Source organism: Thalassophryne amazonica, chromosome 11 (assembly GCF_902500255.1).
Source record: "Thalassophryne amazonica chromosome 11, fThaAma1.1, whole genome shotgun sequence".
Lineage (NCBI taxonomy): Eukaryota > Metazoa > Chordata > Actinopteri > Batrachoidiformes > Batrachoididae > Thalassophryne > Thalassophryne amazonica.
In genome coordinates this window covers 108,907,323-108,927,319 of record NC_047113.1, presented here as the reverse complement: position 1 = coordinate 108,927,319, position 19,997 = coordinate 108,907,323, and the positions used below count along the sequence as shown (strand labels likewise).

At 43.4% G+C, this 19,997-nt stretch overlaps 1 protein-coding gene across 1 annotated transcript in view; it reads left to right on the top strand.

Moving 5' to 3' along the window:
- Window positions 1–19,997, top strand: part of fbxo38 (F-box protein 38) — a 216,081-nt gene that overhangs the window by 19,673 nt on the left and 176,411 nt on the right. The window contains exon 3 of the mRNA XM_034181007.1: window positions 12,015–12,148. Within this exon, the coding sequence (XP_034036898.1) occupies window positions 12,015–12,148 (134 nt within the window). The remainder of the gene's footprint in view (window positions 1–12,014; window positions 12,149–19,997) is intronic.

Here is a 19,997-nt window from a genome sequence, read left to right as displayed (position 1 = left end):
TGATGGGATGAACAACACTGGTGCGTCAACACTGTGCCGAGTACACAAGAGTGAAACCCTGTATTGGTGCGTGTATCGCTTTAAGAAAAAAATCATGTGACCAATACGGGAACTGTGTCGTTTGCGCCGCGCCAAATTGTGTTTATAAGGAAACAAATTGTATCGACATGTTGCAGATTTGTTGGATTTTTGCTTGCCCTCACCTTGTTCCACTGACTTCATGGATCGTTCAGACATTTCCCCAGTCTGGAATAATTTTCATCTTTTGACGTCAAATAAGGTAAATCTTTTTCTCCTTCGGGCATTGTTTAGTGTTATTTTTCCAATTAGATATGTTTTTACTCCTTTACAATACTGGAAGAATAATCAGAAAACATATCCACACCTTTATCAACTCGCACTGAAATGTTTATGCTCACCATCTTCATCTGTACCCTGTGAAAGAGTTTCTTCTAAGGCAGGGGAACTGGTGTGTAAGAGGAGAAATCACCTTGGAGCAAAGACACTTCAGAAACCTTTGTTCCTCAATAAAAATGCATAAATGAATCTATTTTTTGTCTTTTATTTTGTATGCTTTAATACTTAAGTGAACAAATTTCCATACATAAGTTACAAATTTTAACTCTGAATTTTATTACAGACAAATTTGCTACATTTTACAAACCAACTCAGTTTAGCATTTAAACAAACAGGGTTTTAAGCAAATTTTAAACTCTTATCATGAACAGCTTAACACACAAACTGAGCACATGAAATTATGCAATGTTGAGATCATATTTTAAATAGAGGACGGGCGATTAACTATTTCACAGGCTGATGTTGGGTTTGCAGCACTCTAGCTTTTCCATCTTGTTTTCATTTTATTTACCTGCAATGATTTTATAACTACTGCAGGGGTCACCATTGAGCGACCAACACAGTGTCAATACAGTGCCCACACAGTTTGTGAAGTGTGTCAATACACTCCTTGAGGTATCATCGTCCCATCACTACTTAGTGTCCAAACCTGATGTGGTATTACTGGGCTGTGCAGCTGAGGTCTGTTATGTTTTATTTTACAGCAAATGAGCCTCCACATTGGACTGAAATGGAGTCCCATGGTCTGGCGTTGCCTCTTCCCTCATATATACAGTGAGGAAAATAAGTATTTGAACATCCTGCGATTTTGCAAGTTCTCCCACTTAGAAATCATGGAGGGGTCTGAAATTTTCATCTTAGGTGCATGTCCACTGTGAGAGACATAATCTAAAAAGAAAAATCCAGAAATAACAATGTATGATTTTTTTTTTTTTTTTTAATAATTTATTTGTATGTTACTGCTGTAAATAAGTATTTGATCACCTGTGAAAATCAGTGTTAATATTTGGTACAGTTTGTTTGCAATTACAGAGGTCAAATGTTTCCTGTAGTTTTTCACCAGGTTTTCACACACTGCAGCAGGGATTTTGGTCCACTCCTCCATACAGATCTTCTCTAGATCTTTCAGGTTTGGAGATTCAGCTCCCTCCAAAGATTTTCTATTGAGTTCAGGTCTGGAGACTGGCCAGGCCACTCCAGGACCTTGAAATGCTTCTTACAGAGCCCCTCCTTAGTTGCCCTGGCTGTGTGTTTGGGGTCATTGTCATGCTGGAAGACCCAGCCATGACCCATCTTCAATGCTCTTACTGAGGGAAGGAGTTTGTTTGCCAAAATCTCTCAATCCATGACCCCATCCATCCTCCCTTCAATACGGTGCAGTCGTGCTGGCTTGAGCATGGGGACCTTGCTGCCCTGCAGGATTTTAAACCATGACAGCATCATGTGTTACTAATGTAATCTTCATGACTGTGGTCCCAGCTCTCTTCAGGTCATTGACCAGGTCCTCCTGTGTAGTTCTGAGCTTTCTCAGAATCATCTTTACCCCACTAAGTGAGATCTTGCATGGAATCCCAGACCGAGGGAGATTGACAGTCATCTTGTGTTTCTTCCACTTTCTAATAAATAATCATAACAGTTGTTGTCTTCTACCAAGTTGCTTGCCTGTTGTCCTGTAGTCCATCCCAGCCTTGTGCAGGTCTACAGTTTTGTCCCTGGTGTCCTTAGACAGCTCTTTGGTCTTGCCTATGGTGGACAGGTTGGAGTGTGATTGATTGAGTGTGTGAACAGGTGTCTTTTATACAGGTAACAAGTTCAAACAGGTGCAATTAATACAGGTAAAGAGTGCAGAATAAGAGGGCTTCTTAAAGAAAAATTAACAGGTCTGTGAGAGACAGAATTCTTGCTGGTTGGTAGGTGTTCAAATACCTATTTGCAGCAGTAACATACAAATAAATTATTAAAAATTTTATTTACTTTACTTAATTTAATTTATTTAAAATTTTATTGATTCCCTTCCAAGATGGCACCACGTGAAGGCGCCCTGGTATTCTGGTGCTCCCTGTTTTGTCTGTTTTTGTGCGTAAATCGTGTGTCATCGTGCTCCTACACCCGCGAGGAGCTTGTAAACATCAGATCATCAACACCCACAGACATTACGCCAGTTCTTTTAGTGCCTGCAGCTGAACTGGTTCACTTTTTGGCCAAAAGAGTGAGATGCTGGCGGAGAGGAAAACGAGCTGGAGCTCTCGTGCGCCTCAGACAAAGGGGCACGCGCACGCCCCTACCTGGGATATTTCTCTCCAACGTCCGCTCACTCTGCAACAAGATGGATGAGCTGGCACTGCTGATGAAGAAGAATAGAGATTTCTCCTCATCTTGTGTACTGTGCTTCACGGAGACGTGGTTAAATGCACAGACACCGGACTGCGCGCTCCAACTAGAGGGATTCCAACTCCTCCGCGCAGACAGAGACCGAGCACTCTCCGGTGGAAAAACAAGAGGTGGAGGACTCTGCTTCTATATCAACAATGCCTGGTGCTCTGATGTGACTGTGATCTCCCAACACTGCTCTCCCTCTCTGGAATATGTCCTCATAAACTGCAGACCGTTCTACTCTCCACGTGAGTTTAACTCCTTCATACTTTGCTCCGTGTATATCCCACCGAGCACGGACGTGCACAAGGCCGAGCGTGCGCTCGCGGATCAGATTATGAGCGTGGAGAGAGACTTTCCGGACTCCCTTGTTATAATTCTCGGCGATTTTAACAAAGGGAATCTCAGTCAGGAATTACCAAAATACAAACAGTTTGTTAAATGCCTGACCAGAGAAGGGAGCACATTAGATCATTGTTACACAACAGTGAGTGGTGCCTACCGCGTGGTGGCCCGTGCAGCTTTGGGACTCTCAGATCACATGATGGTCCACTTGATCCTCACGTACAGACAGAGAATAAAACTCTCTAAACCTGTTGTGAGGACATCTAAAGTGTGGCACAATGAAGCTGTAGAGGAGCTACGTGCGTGCTTGGGCGCTACAGATTGGGATATGTTTGAGGCTTCAACAGACAGTCTAGATGACTACACGGACAAAGTGACATCATATATTCATTTCTGTGAAGACAGCATCATCTCACAGCGCACCAGGGCTTGATATAACAATGACAAGCCCTGGTTCACACCTAAACTCCGGCAGCTCCGTCAGCAGAAAGAGGTGGTTTTCAGAGAAGGAGACAGCTATAGAGGTGCAAAGTACAGATTTAGCAAGGAGGTGGCAAAGGCTAAATCCATGTACAGTTCACATCTGCAGCAAAGGTTCTCTGCCAACGACTCGGCCTCTGTGTGGAGGGGGTTGAAAGAGATTACCAACTACAAGCCCAAAGCACCTTGTTCTATTGACGACCTGAAGCTGGCCAATGACCTGAACGCCTTCTGTTCACGTTTTGAAGACATGGACTCACACCTCCCCACCCCCTACACAACTGGATATTCAAACACCATGGACCTCCCCCCTCTCAAGAAACCACGCGTCACTGGACTTAATGACTACAGGCCTGTGGCTCTCAGGTCTGTAGTCATGAAGACCTTCGAACGCCTGGTTTTATCCCACCTGAAGTCCATCACCGACCCCCTCCTGGACCCCCTGCAGTGTGCCTACAGAGCCAACAGGTCTGTAGATGATGCCATAAACCTGGCCCTGCACTCCATCCTGCAGCACCTGGACTCCCCAGGAACCTACGCTAGGATCCTGTTTGTGGACTTCAGCTCTGCATTCAACACCATCCTTCCGGCTTTGCTTCTGGTCAAGCTTTCTCTGCTCCATGTGCCCAACTCCACCTGCAGGTGGATCACAGACTTCCTGACGGACCAGAGTCAGCGTGTGAGGCTGGGAAAGAATGTCTTGAACACTCGGGCTCTCAGCACAGGATCTCCACAGGGCTGTGTCCTTTCCCCTCTGCTCTTCTCCCTGTGCACTAACTGCTGCACCTCCAGCCACGACTCCTTAAAGCTTATCAAGTTTGTGGACGACACCATCCTCATCGGACTAATTTCGGATGGGGATGAGTCTGCCTACAGGAGGGAGGTGGACCGGCTGGTGACCTGGTGCAGCAGCAACAACTTGGAGCTCAACGCCCAGAAAACAGTGGCGATGATCGTGGACTTCAGGAAAGCCACAGCCCCCCACCCTCCCTCACCCTCACCAACAGCCCCATCACCACTGTGGACTGTCTAAAACATTTTCCACATACACTATCACCATTTCCCTCAAATATTGTTCACACACCAGTCTAAATCTGTGATAGTGAGCACTTCTCCTTTGCTGAGATAATCCATCCCACCTCACAGGTGTGCCATATCAAGATGCTGATTAGACACCATGATTAGTGCACAGGTGTGCCTTAGACTGCCCACAATAAAAGGCCACTCTGAAAGGTGCAGTTTTGTTTTATTGGGGGGGATACCAGTCAGTATCTGGTGTGACCACCATTTGCCTCATGCAATGCAACACATCTCCTTCGCATAGAGTTGATCAGGTTGTCAATTGTGGCCTGTGGAATGTTGGTCCACTCCTCTTCAATGGCTGTGCGAAGTTGCTGGATATTGGCAGGAACTGGTATACGCCGGTCCAGAGCATCCCAAACATGCTCAATGGGTGACATGTCCGGTGAGTATGCCGGCCATGCAAGAACTGGGACATTTTCAGCTTCCAAGAATTGTGTACAGATCCTTGCAACATGGGGCCATGCATTATCCTGCTGCAACATGAGGTGATGTTCTTGGATGTATGGCACAACAATGGGCCTCAGGATCTCGTCACGGTATCTCTGTGCATTCAAAATGCCATCAATAAAATACACCTGTGTTCTTCGTCCATAACAGACGCCTGCCCATACCATAACTCCACCGCCACCATGGGCCACTCGATCCACAACATTGACATCAGAAAACCGCTCACCCACACGACGCCACACACGCTGTCTGCCATCTGCCCTGGACAGTGTGAACCGGGATTCATCCGTGAAGACAACACCTCTCCAACGTGCCAAACGCCAGCGAATGTGAGCATTTGCCCACTCAAGTCGGTTACGATGACGAACTGGAGTCAGGTCGAGACCCCGATGAGGACGACGAGCATGCAGATGAGCTTCCCTGAGATGGTTTCTGACAGTTTGTGCAGAAATTCTTTGGTTATGCAAACCGATTGTTTCAGCAGCTGTCCGAGTGGCTGGTCTCAGATGATCTTGGAGGTGAACATGCTGGATGTGGAGGTCCTGGGCTGTTGTGGTTACACGTGGTCTGCGGTTGTGAGGCTGGTTGGATGTACTGCCAAATTCTCTGAAATGCCTTTGGAGACGGCTTATGGTAGAGAAATGAACATTCAATACACGAGCAACAGCTCTGGTTGACATTCCTGCTGTCAGCATGCCAATTGCACGCTCCCTGAAATCGTGCGACATCTGTGGCATTGTGCTGTGTGATAAAACTGCACCTTTCAGAGTGGCCTTTTATTGTGGGCAGTCTAAGGCACACCTGTGCTAATCAGCATCTTGATATGGCACACCTGTGAGGTGGGATGGATTATCTCAGCAAAGGAGAAGTGCTCACTATCACAGATTTAGACTGGTTTGTGAACAATATTTGAGGGAAATGGTGATATTGTGTATGTGGAAAAAGTTTTAGATCTTTGAGTTCATCTCATACAAAATGGGAGCAAAACCAAAAGTGTTGCATTTATATTTTTGTTGAGTGTGTGTGTGTGTGTGTGTGTATGTGTGTATATATATATATATATATATATATATATATATATATATATATATGAGAGAGAGCGAGAGAAAAAAGTTATATATCAGAGAAAATTATATACAGAGTATCGTTGTCATTCATACACTGTTGTATGTAAAAGTTTGTGCCGTTCCATGATTTTCCTTTATAAATCATTGGTTTGGATCAGAAATTTCAGTTAAATATATCATATAGCAGACGAACACAGTGATATTTGAGAAGTGAAATGTATCGAGTAGATCCTCCTTTTGCAGAAATAACTACCTCTAAACGCTTCCAGTGAGATTCTGGTTGAAGGTATTTTGGACGATTCTTCTTTACTAAACATCTCAGGTTTGTTGGTTTCCGAGCATGGACAGCCCACTTAAAATCACACCACAGATTTTCAATAATATTTAATATTAATATTTAATTTTCAATAATATTTTTACAGGTCTGGTGACTGAAATGGCCATTCCAGAACATTGTACTTGTTCCTCTGCATGAATGCCTTAGCAGATTTTTGAGCAGTGTTTAGGGTTGTTGTCTTGTTGAAGGATCCAGCCCCGGCACAACTTCAACATTGTTCTCAAGAATCTGCTGATATTGACTAGAATCCATGTGACCCTCAACTTTAACAAGATTCCCAGTACCTGCACTGGTCACACAGCCCCACAGCATGATGGAACCACCTCCACATTTTGCTGTAGGTAGCAAGTGTTTTTCTTGGAATGCTGTGTTCTTTTTCAGCCATGCATACCACCCCTTATTATGTCCAAATACCTCAAGTTTAGTTTCATCAGTCCACAGCACCTTATTCCAAAATGAAGCTGGCTTGTCCAAATGTGCTTTAGCATACCTCAAGTGACTCTGTTTGTGGCGTGTTGGGCTTTCTCTGCATTATAGCATCATACAGCATCTCTTTGTACAAAGTGCGCTGTATAGTTGAACGATGCACAGACACACTATCTGCAGCAAGATCATGTTGTAGGTCTTTGGAGCAGGTCTGTGGGTTGACTGACTGTTCTCACCATCCTTCACTTCAGCTTATCTGAAATTTTTCTTGGTCTGCCACTTCGGGCCTTAACTAGTACTGTGCCTGTGCCCTTCCATTTCCTCACTATGTTCCTCACAGTGGAAACTGACAGCTGAAATCTCTGAGATAGCTTTTTGTGTCCTTCCCCTAAACCATGATGTTGAACAATCTTTGTTTTCAGGTCATTTGAGAGTTGTTTAGAGGCTCCCACGTTGCCACTCATTAGAAGAGATGCAAAGAGGAGAAACATTTGCAAATGGCCACCTTAAATACCCTTTGTCATGATTGGATTCACCTGTGTAAGGAGGTCAAGGGTCAGTGAGCTTACCAAACCAATTTTGTGTTCCAATAATTAGTGCTAAATGTATTCATATCAATAGAATGACAAGGGTGCCCAAGTTTATGCACCTGCCTAATTTTGCTTAAAGAATTATTGCACACTTTCTGTAAATACTACAAACTTTATTTCACTTCTCAAATACTGTGTTTGTCTGTTATGAGATATTTAACTGAAAATTCTGATCCAGACAACCAATGATTTATACAGGAAAATCATGAAAATTATCAGGGGTGCCCAAACCTTTGCACACAACTGTGTATAATTGATAAAAGTTATACAATCCCAATTCCAGTGAAGTTGGGACATCGTGTAAAATGTAAATAAAAACAGAATACAATGATTTGCAAATCCTCTTCAACCTATATTCAATTGAATACACCACAAAGACAAGATATTTAATGTTCAAACTTACAAACTTTATTGTTTTTGTGCAATATTTGCTCATTTTGAAATGGATGCCTGCAACACGTTTCAAAAAAGCTGGGACAGTGGTATGTTTACCACTGTGTTACATCACCTTTCCTTCTAACAACACTCAATAAGCCTTTGGGAACTGAGGACACTAATTGTTGCAGCTTTGTCACCGAGGTGGTTAGAAAGCTCCTTGGTGGCAAGGCTCCTGGGGTGGATGAAATCCGTCCTGAGTACCTTAAGTCTCTGGATGTTGTGGGACTGTCTTGGCTGACACGCCACTGCAACATTGCGTGGCGATCGGAGACAGTGCCTCTGGATTGGCAGACCAGGGTGGTGGTCCCTCTGTTTAAGAAGGGAGACCGGAGGGTGTGTTCCAACTATTGGGGGATCACACTTCTCAGCCTCCCCGGTAAGGTCTATTCCAGAGTACTGGAGAAGAGAATTCAACCAATGTTCGGATTCAGGAGGAGCAGTGAGGCTTTTGTCCTGGTCGCGACACACTGGACCAGACTTCAGTCCAGTTAAAAATCACATCAGAAATTAGTCCAGCTTTTCATCCTCACAGCTCTTTCTTGCCTCCACACAGCTTACAGTGCGGAGGAAACTCATCTCGGCCGCTTGTACTCGCGATCTCGTTCTTTCAGTCATGAGCCAAATCTCATGACCATAGGTGAGGGTCAGAATGTAGATCGATTAGTAAATCCAGAGCTTTGCCCCCTGCTCGGCTCTGTCTTCACCACAACAGTCTGATACAACAATGCTGCACCGATCTGTCTGTCGATCTCACGCTCCATCCATCCTTCTCTCGTGAACAAGACCCCAAGATACTACGAGACGTTGCAGGACCTCCCAAACTAGTTAAAAAAACAAAAAAGAACCCATGACTTGCAGTCCAGAAAAAAATACTAAGTCCAATATGGGCTCCGAGTCCCTTTGGTACTGTTGTCGCAGAACAAATGGTACTCCCCTTAAAATGGGTCCACCCTGCCTTCACGTGACAACAGTGTTTATGTCTGAATCTGCAAAGCAAATAGAAATAAATGAAGCTTTCAAGTTGACAGGCTGTTTTTGTTGCAACTGGTGTTTCAGAAATCCTAAAAGAAATTAGGAAATTGACTGCAGGTTATTCTATCTCAGCAGTTTGACTCCTCCCACACAATCCTTTCTTAATCAGCGTCATTTCAAACAAAGTGCATCAAGAATGCTATGTTTCTGTTTAATAACTACAGATGCTGGATAATTTATTGTCTCTGGTGATGAGACTGTTGCATTTTATGTGGCACGTTGCCCTAATAATCACCATCACGTGGGACACGTCCGGCTGTGTGTGTGTGTGTGTGTGTGTGTGTGTGTGTGTGTGTGTGTGTGTGTGTGTGTGTGTGTGTGTGTGTGTGCGCGTTAGAAGAAGAATTAGCACTGTCAATTAGCACTGTCAATTAGCTCCTTCAAATCATCCTCATCAGCAAAGCAAACTCCCTCATGTTTAGCTAAATGCCGCCCCCACGTGTGTGTGTGTGCGCGCGGAGTTCACAGCGTGCATTGGTACAAAATATATGGAACCAAATTGCACACTAAATGCAATGCAACACTAATGGTACGAATAATCCATGTCACGTGATATACAAAGCACCAATCAAATTACAGGTATCCACTCAGCTGTTGTATAAACTCTAATAATGAAGCAATAAGTGGTGTTATATAACAGCTCAGTGGATCCTTGTCATTTGATTGGTGGCTTTTATGTCACGTGACATGGGTTATTTGTACCATTTGCTGTTGTGTTTCATTGACTCTGCAATAGTTCTTTTTAGCATGTAATTCTGGTGCTATATGAAATGTGCTATTGCACGCCCCGACCACCATGCATGCTCACGCTACCGGGGGTGGCATTTAGCTAATGCTGCATTTACACATAACGACAAGTCACGAATGCCACGAAGTACACATTCTTGGCCGCTGATCACGAATGTGATGATTCGGGGCAGAGGCGTCAGGTGTCCTCAGGAACTGCTGCAACCTGTTACCACACGTTACGATTAATGGCACGTGTTCCTGGAGAATTATCAGGAACCATTACGCACGGTCAAGAATAGTGTTCCGCGTTATTGCGCGTAACAGCGCATTAAGTTCTGTCACGTTGTGAACAAGGTGAATTGTCTCCACACACACACCCATATTCATCCATCCGAATTCAGATCGCTCCCTTTTTTCAGAAGAACTCTGTGACTGCATGTGTAGTTGGGCTCTGTGCCATGGAGTGGTGCAGAGAGGAGGAGGAGGACAGAGCCAGATGTGTGGCTTCATGCGGCTCTCGTCTGGTGCATTTTCCCAAACATCAGGCACATGCAGCAGGTGGAACACCTGCAGGAGCGTCCTGAGGAGCTTCAGCAGGAACTGTGGAACGACATTTGGAGCCGAGTTTAATTGTGCGCATGTGACAGAAAACTGATTCGTCGTGACGCGCAGTGAAATGTGACGCCGCGTTGCCGTCGTGTCAAAACTTGACAGTTTCCGTGTCACTTCGTAATAACGCGTGACAGTTTGGGCTCCAAGAACCATCACAGGAACCACTACGAACATTGTCACGTTCTATTAAGGATCAATACTCATCAAGACGGATCAATACGCTCAGTTACGACCTCCACAACGTGAGACGAAATGAGGGTGGTGTGATTTTTTGACAGACAAAAACATGCTCCACGAATATCAACACGTACTATTAAGAAACCTGTTCAGATGTGTTAAGTCACATTAAGAATGTGAGGAATGACAGAAAAATGACATTCGTAACGCGTCTTGGTTATGTGTAAACGCAGCATAAACATAGTGTGTGTGTTTGTGTGTTTTCCTGGCCAACGACGATTTGAAGGAGCTAATTGACACTGCTAATTCTTCTAACACACACACACACACACACACAAATCCACCGCACCGTAAGCCATCTGGAGTCATGAAGAGCTGTTAGGATGAAACGATGGGCAAATTTCTGACACGATTTTTCGTTTGGGTGAAGAAAGCAAATGGCCGTCTGTACACAAAGTCTGTGGGCGGTGTCACAGACAGCTGACAACAGTTTTGGACTTCTATTTAAAATTTGTGTTGGACTATTAAGCACCAGTGATGAACACCAAAATGTAAGTTCTGTTTCTGTTGTTTATAAATTAATAAAATATCAAATTACAAGAATCTATTTTAGCCAAATAAACAAATAATGAATGTTTTTTTTTCCATTCTTTCAACAGAATGAATATTTAATTTGGTGAAAGCTGGAATGTTCCAGCTTTCAACTCCATGAAATATTTGTACCAGTGAACTCAAAAACATTCATTATTTGTATAATAATAAAACTATACTGTCTACAACTATATATATTCAACTGTGTATTAAAATCCCAAATTAACAGGCTAATAATACAGAAAAATATCTGACTCTTAGGTTTTCTTCTTCAATTTTTTAACAGATGTGACTTATACTCTGGAAAATAAAGTGCATCTCCTTTGCAGAAACAAGGGAAATGTCAAAAAAGGTAGAAACCTGCAGAACCTTGTGCAAACGGTCCTCCTGATGATGACATTGTGAAAGGCATCTTGGGACACTTTTGGAGAAGTGGAAAGTGACAGAAAGCTTGGCACTTTGAATGAGGAAATAAAAAAGAGCAGGCATCGGAGACCTGAAGCTAAGATTGGATGGAGCAGATGAAAGAATTGCAGATGAATAAAATGAAATAATATAAGTCAACTCCTCAGATAGAATATTTACAAGCTTCATGTTGGGATCTGTTTTCCAGATGAGTGTGTGCAGCACCCTGTTCTCTTGTGCCCGTGGGTCTTTTAGTCTTACCGTTTTGAGAAAGATGAAACCTCTGTTCCCCTGTGCTTCGGTGAAGCTGTGGTGTGTGTGTGTGTGTGCGTACGTACGTGTGTCTGTGTGCGCGTGCGTGCTTGTGTGTTCTCTACTGACACTAAGAATTTGGACACACTAAGGCGGTGTGTCAGTCTCACTCTGAGATTGACACACCGGCCCTTCTGTAGAATACTTTAGTTGTTGAATACTGTAGTTACTAAATATCTTTGAGTGTTGTCTGTGTGTGTGTGTTTTTTGTAGGTATCTTCCCATGAAGGACATCATGTGCATGGAGTGTCTGTCCAGGAAGCTTCGAGAGGCGGTGACTTTGTACCTACGAGTGGCCAAAGTCATCGACCTCTGTGCTGGACGCTGGTGGGAGTATATGCCTGCAGGTGAGCCACACAAGTACCACCACAGCTGCTACTACTTGTAGTAATACTGTCCCCATTTCCTACAGAAACTACAAATGATGCAGGTGCATATCAAAAAATTAGAATATTATGATAAAGTTTGATTTTTTTTTTTCTTTCTTGTCATTTATTCCAGAAGTTATGAATTTGACTTCTGATTCATTACATATAAACTAAAATCTTTCAAGTGTTTTCTTTATTAAAATTTCGATAATTACTGCTTACAGCTATACAAAAAAATTCAGAATATTAGAATATTTCATTTCAAGTTTGAGTATGTGGTGAGTGTCAAGATGGCGCCGTTGTGTGTGTGTGGCTGCTCGTCTGTCACTCTCCAGTTTATTTTATTGTTTTTAACTTATGTTATTTATGACACTGAGTCTCTGTTGGTTTATGATCGCCAACCCTCGGTCTAGGGTGCAGTGCTGTTGTCGGCGGGTGGACAGAAGTTTGTGCCCCCATTCTGGGTTTTCTGTGCCGGGTTCCTGCGCTGCCTTTTGGTTGAAAGCGCAGTGGCCGCCGCGGGAGATGAAGTGGCCGGCTGGTGAAGCTGAAGTGTTGTTTGGCGTCTGGATTATCTCTGTGCAGAATTCTGGTGGGATCTGTGTTGCTGTGGATCCAGTCGAAGCCTGTGTGGTGCCTGTGGCTGGCTGCGAGGACTGTCGGCCCGGCCGTCCACGTCCTCCTCGGATTGATTTACGCCAGCGGCGCTCTTGGAACCTGTGTCTGCTTCAACAGGTTCCTCAACTGGTTGAAGTCTATGGTCCAGTTCCAGTCCCAGCTTCAGCCAGGGTGGGCCGCGTAAATGCCACATCACTGGCTAACAAAACTTTTTTTCTTCTCGACTTTTTTTAGTTCCCGTGATCTGGATTTGTTATGTGTAACATAGTATACAAATAATGAATGTTTGAGTTCAATGGTACGAATATTTCACGAGGTGAAAGTTGGAACAAACCATTTTATGTTCCAGCTTTCACCTCATGAAATATTCGTTCCATTGAAAGAATATAAAAACATTCATTATTTGTTGTATATAACAACTAAAATAGATCCTTGTCATTTGATATTTTATTAATTTATAAACAACAGAAAAGGGACTTACATGTTGGTGTTCCACTGTGACGTGTAGTCCAGTGATGCTGTGCACTGACTTTGGACTTGCATAGTTCCTCAGTACCTTGTGTTGTTCCTCAGTCCAGCCAAAAATCACGTCAGTGTTTCATCTGAACAGGTCTTCATGCATCCAGACGGATTACAGCAGAGTGGATTTTGTGTGTGTGTGTGTGTGTGTGCACGATGACATGCGCGCGTGCAGATTGCAATGGTACCAAAAGTATGGAACCAAATTTGCACTCTAAATGCAGTGCAACACAAATGGGATGAATTAATCCATGTCATATGACATAGAAAGCACCAATCAAATGACAAGGATCCGCTCAGCCCTTAGATAAACATGGCTAAGGGCTGGGGATTCCGGTGCTCTCGTTGAGCTTTTACTGGCAGGTTGTTGCTATTTGAATTCTCCCCGTGTTTCTGGGAGACGTGGAGGCACAGTGGCTGTGTACACAAAGGATTAGAAATGCAAAGAGTGTTTGTCACAGGCTTCCTTTTCTATCTTTGAATGTACCTCATTCGAGATGGGTCGGACTAATCCTGTTCTCTGCTGTTGTCTGTCGCCCTCCAAAGTATAATAAGAATTTATTGATGACTTTTTCTTTTTTTTTTTTTTTTGACCTGAGGTCATGCCTAATTATGATCGTGTTTTAATTATTGGAGATTTTAATATTAATGTGTGTTGCCTTGATCAGCCACAGGTAAGAGACTTTTTAAGTCGTGTTGAGTCTTTTAAGGCCCCTTCACACATAACACCAAAGACACACACCAAAAATGAAATGGGGACCCATGAAACATTCCACCTGCTGTCGTGAGGAACACATGTTTGGACAGGAATGCACAATACTGCGGCGACTGTTTTGTGCACACTCGTGTTCGTGCGTACGAACACAGTGCAAGCACGTGGAAAGTCACGCACACAGCGGTAGAGGAAAAAAAAAACCCCACGATTAATAATACTTAATTCCTGTTATAAAGAGCGGCTTTAGACTCCGCCTAGACGTACACCGTAGAGAAATGATGTGGATTACTGTTGTCTCGTTTGTTTCTTACATGAATTACCTGATGTGCTTGAGCTGGCCGGCTCCCGTCTCATGAAGAGTCGCCTCTCATGTCGTGAACACATGCATCCGACATGGCGTGCCCAGCGAGCAGTGATCTGCTGCAAATGTGATATGTGTTTTATCTGTTTATTTATTTGAAATGGGACAGTGCATATTAATGGACATAGTTACATGTAACTATGCCGGATTATAGCAGGATGCTAATTTCCATCCGTAGTCCCAGTAACATAGAAACAGACTAATTCAATTCAATTTTATTTATATAGCGCCAAATCACAGTTGCCCCAAGGCGCTTTATATTGTAAGGCAAGGCCATACAATAATTATGTAAAAACCCCAAAGGTCAAAACGACCCCCTGTGAGCAAGCACTTGGTGACAGTGGGAAGGAAAAACTCGCTTTTAACAGGAAGAAACCTCCAGCAGAACCAAGCTCAGGGAGGGGCAGTCTTCTGCTGGGACTGGTTGGGGCTGAGGGAGAGAACCAGGAAAAAGACATGCTGTGGAGGGGAGCAGAGATCGATCACTAATGATTAAATGCAGAGTGGTGCATACAGAGCAAAAAGAGAAAGAAACACTCAGTGCATTATGGGAACCCCCCAGCAGTCTAAGTCTATAGCAGCATAACTAAGGGATGGTTCAGGGTCACCTGATCCAGCCCTAACTATAAGCTTTAGCAAAAAGGAAAGTTTTAAGCCTAATCTTAAAAGTAGAGAGGGTGTCTGTCTCCCTGATCTGAATTGGGAGCTGGTTCCACAGGAGAGGAGCCTGAAAGCTGAAGGCTCTGCCTCCCATTCTACTCTTACAAACCCTAGGAACTACAAGTAAGCCTGCAGTCTGAGAGCGAAGCGCTCTATTGGGGTGATATGGTACTACGAGGTCCCTAAGATAAGATGGGACCTGATTATTCAAAACCTTATAAGTAAGAAGAAGAATTTTAAATTCTATTCTAGAATTAACAGGAAGCCAATGAAGAGAGGCCAATATTGGTGAGATATGCTCTCTCCTTCTAGTCCCCGTCAGTACTCTAGCTGCAGCATTTTGAATTAACTGAAGGCTTTTCAGGGAACTTTTAGGACAACCTGATAATAATGAATTACAATAGTCCAGCCTAGAGGAAATAAATGCATGAATTAGTTTTTCAGCATCACTCTGAGACAAGACCTTTCTAATTTTAGAGACCACACAACATACCAAAGTAAATTAATCATGACAGAAAACAGAATACACATACAGACATTTACAATTCAAAGTGACAATAATTGATCGTTAATAAGCAGCCGACAGGTGGAGGAACCAAAAGAGTTTCATGATGGGTGTTGAGGTGCAAAAGTACTGTATTAAAGTGACAAGTGCTACATGCAAAGTGCTTCATTGCCTGGTTGTAATTACACGTTACAGTACTAGATTGTATTGCACGTTGCCCAATACACTCATTTGCACGGGCACAAGTATAAATATTGCACAGGGTGTCATACACAAGTTTACTGTGTAAAGACTGCTAACCCGTTTAATAAAATAAAGTACACATGGGCATTGTGTACATGTAACTGAAAAAGAAACTCGAGTGGTGCCTCCACAGTTGAATTGTGTTTTAGGCTCCAGATGGTTGCATGTCTGATTTATCAGTAACCAAGTTTTCAGTTGTCCTTTGAAGGTTCTGAAAGTGTTGCTCTGCCTGATTGTGACTGGGAGGTTGTCCCAAGCTTGTCCACCTTTAATGGAGAACACGTTCTGACCAAAGGTGGTCCTTCTATCGGGGTCATCTCACAGTCACCTCTTGTGTCAGATCTTGCACCCTGTTAATCTTTTTATGTGGATGAATTCTTTAACAGGAGTTGGTGCTGGTCCATGTAAACATTTATATATGAAACAGGCACATTTGAATACCTTCAGATTTTCAAAGCCGTTTCCAGAACCTTACAGTGATGATAAGAGTTAGATTGTCCATCATATATCTTAACTGATCTGTTATACAGCTGCTCTATGGATTTTAATACAGAGGTGCCTGCAAATGTCCAGTTAGTGAAGCAGTGGTCAGTGTGAAAAAAACATGCAAAAGTTTAATTATTACAATGTGGGGAAATCCCACAGTGACACTTACCTGGTGGGGGCGTGCCGTGGGTTGATTTCCTGCATGGCATGATATTCCCCAGCGTAGTCAATCAATCAATCAACTTTTTTTTATATAGCGCCAAATCACAACAAACAGTTGCCCCAAGGCGCTTTATATTGTAAGGCAAGGCCATACAATAATTATGAAAAACCCCAACGGTCAAAACGACCCCCTGTGAGCAAGCACTAGGCTACAGTGGGAAGGAAAAACTCCCTTTTAACAGGAAGAAACCTCCAGCAGAACCAGGCTCAGGGAGGGGCAGTCTTCTGCTGAGACTGGTTGGGGCTGAGGGAAAGAACCAGGAAAAAGACATGCTGTGGAAGGGGGCAGAGATCGATCACTAATGATTAAATGCGGAGTGATGCATACAGAGCAAAAAGAGAAAGAAACAGTGCATCATGGGAACCCCCCCACAGTCTACGTCTAAAGCAGCATAACCAAGGAGTGGTGCGTTGACGCAGCCATCAGCTGAAACAATATATTTTAATTGATTCCCACGCGAGGACAGCATGCCGACATCCGCGCTTCATGCTGTAGTTATGCGACTTCATATTCCACAAGCCAGAGCAGGTGATCCCAAGCTGTGAGTTGCGAGCACAGATATCCAACCAGCTGCAGGTCACAGGGGGACACGTCCACCTCTGTCAGCAGACCTCACAGAAAAAAAGGCTCGCTCTCTGTTGCTTTGTTCTGTGATTTTAATGTCATGTATGTATTGTGTGTTTGTCCTGCATCTGTCTGATGTCCGTGTTGTAATGTAACACTTTGTGTGCACGGTCACATCCAGCTGTCGGTCAGTTGGCGGTCAGCTGACATGCACTGTGTGTCCACAGCAAAGCGATCACACATGGAGTTCACGCCTTTACCCTTATGTGTTTGATTTAATTTCCACTCTTTCTGTCTGCCACGTAAACTGCAATTTACATGTTGGAAGTGACATCACGGCTTCACACCGTGCTGCACGCTCAGATGCTGACCGGTCCTCATCAGAGCATGAGCGCCCCCACACGTGCACTGCATGTTCTCCAGCTGAGGTTTAGGTCACAGCGATCAGCTGGTCCAGCACTGGACTCCAGTGGTGGCGGTGGGGCACTCCACAAGCCATTTGTGTTGGGGGACGACACCACACGCCGTGTGTGTGTGTGTGTGTGTGTGTGTGTGTGTGTGTGTGTGTGTGTGTGTGTGTGTGTGTGTGTGTGTGTGTGTGTGTGTGTGTGTGTGTGTGTGTGTTGGGGTGGGGGGATTGGCACAGTTTACACAGCTTGCTAGGTTACGCCACTTACGTTTGGCACTTAGACACTTTTCACAAACAGCTCAAATGTGACCGCCTGCTCTCTACTATCATACCAGATGCACGAATGGCCCCACCTGTTCTACGTGTGCAGCGAGTGGGGTTAGATGTTTGTGTGTGACACCTGGAAATTGGCTGACGCCTGCCAAGCAGGGGATCGAATGAGCACACGCAGGGCACTCGCTGTCTTTCAGCCACTTGTGTGTGCAAATGTTGTGGGGACAGGTGTATGAGGCATTTGAGGTGGCTTCGTTTTTTTTTTTCTCATGAATAGCATGCAATTCCTCCTTCGTGCACTAGTTGGCTTCAATCATGTTACGTGTGAAGGGGCCCTTAATTTGGTTCAGTCTGTAGTTGGTCCCACATGATTGTGGCCACACACTGGATCTGGTCCTTTCCTGTGGTCTGTCAGTAGCTGATCTGGAAATTTGTGATTTTGGTTTCTCGGATCACTTTCCTGTTTCATTTTTTATTGATTTGGTACAGGCTGCAGTGCCCTCAGCGTTGTCGGGTTATGAACCCCTCTACTGCTGCTCAGTCGTCTGCTTCCTTTCAGCAGTTATGCTCCTCTTCCGAAGTTTCTGTCCGCGATACAGAAGAGCTTGTTTCCTGGTTGTATTTGTCATGTCAAACCATTTTGGATTCTGTGGCTCCATTCAAGACTCCGTGAACCATGGCTAATTCTGAGCCGTGGTTAAATGACAGAACTCATGATGTCAGGTGAAATGTCGCCGAGCACAAGTGGAGAAAGGACAAACTACAGGACTCTTTTCAAACCTTAAAAACTGTTGGCACTGTTATCAGACCACAGGACAGGAGGCAAGAAGGGAATATTTTGCAAATATTATTTCCTCTCATAGTTACAACCCACGTGTGTTAAGATCTTTGACTCTGTGTTAGATATTTCACAGGATGTATGTTTGGACGTCTCCCCAGATATCTGCAATAATTGTACACATTTTTTTATGGAGAAAGTTGATAATATTAGGGCTTCTATTTTACTTCCTGTTTCTGACCCGTCCGCTTTGGTTTCTTGTCCTGTCACTTTTACTCAGTTTGAATCTGTGACCTTTTCATTTTTAGAGGATGTAGTACGGCACATCAAATCTGGTTCGTTTTATGGTCCGGTCTCTCCATGAGTTTTTTTTTTTTTTTTTAAGAAATCTTGTGTATCAGGCAGCCAGTGCTTGCAATTATGAATCGTACTTTGTCATCTGGGGTGGTTCCGGCAAAATTTAAACATCCAGCCTTTGCTTAAAAAACAAGTCTCGATCACACGGTTTTGGGCCCATTTCTAAACTGCCTTTTCTGTTTTAGAAAACAATTGTTTATTGTCAATTAAGCAATTTTTTTGAATTAAAATGGGATTTTGGAAGCATTTCCAGTCAGGTTTTAACCCATTTCATAGCACAGAGTCTGCATTACTTATTAGACATTAGACATTTTCCATTGATACCAATCAAAATTAGAAACAGTCCAGCAGGTAACAATATTCATCATGTCCATGACTAAATATACTAAAACAAATACATCACAATTGTACACATGTCACAACTGTGATATGTGTACAATTGTGATGTATTTGTTTTAGCATATTTAAATTTTGTTGTGATTTGGCACTTGAACATTTTATTGAATCTTAAAGTAAATAAATATGAAATTGTTCACTGGATTCTTAAACTTTGGACATAATAAACTCTACATGGTGGATCCTTGATCTCTGGACATAAATAGGCATAAACAAAATCTGTAGTTTTTGTCAAAAGCATTTCCTTTCAGACATTATTGGCATGAATGTCTTTCCATATATCTGAGCTGAGCTCTTACAGCTGCTGTGCTGCACATCAGGATGTAATTTGTAAAGAAATACAGCACGTTTCATTTTGGGAGGAAAAAAACATTTTAGTCGATTGTAGTTTGTCTGTAATGCAACATTTGGAAAGAGGTGTAATTTTCTTTAAAGCGGCAATTCATTTTGAAGTTATTAATTCCGACCGGACTCTGTCTCGGCTGAGAGCCGTGCAGTATTTCGAGGTGTGTGAATGGAACAGAGGACGATTCTTGTTTCTTGACTGCAACAAGACAAGAGTCCCAGTTAGTGACTTTAATCCACACAAAAGTGACTCATGATATTTTAATGGCTTTGAGAGGAGTTAAGAAGTGGACTTACCGCTTCTGAAGAGCAGCGAATCAAAGAGCCACGAGCCATTGAATCGAAGCATTGCATCAAAGAGCCATGAGCCATTGAA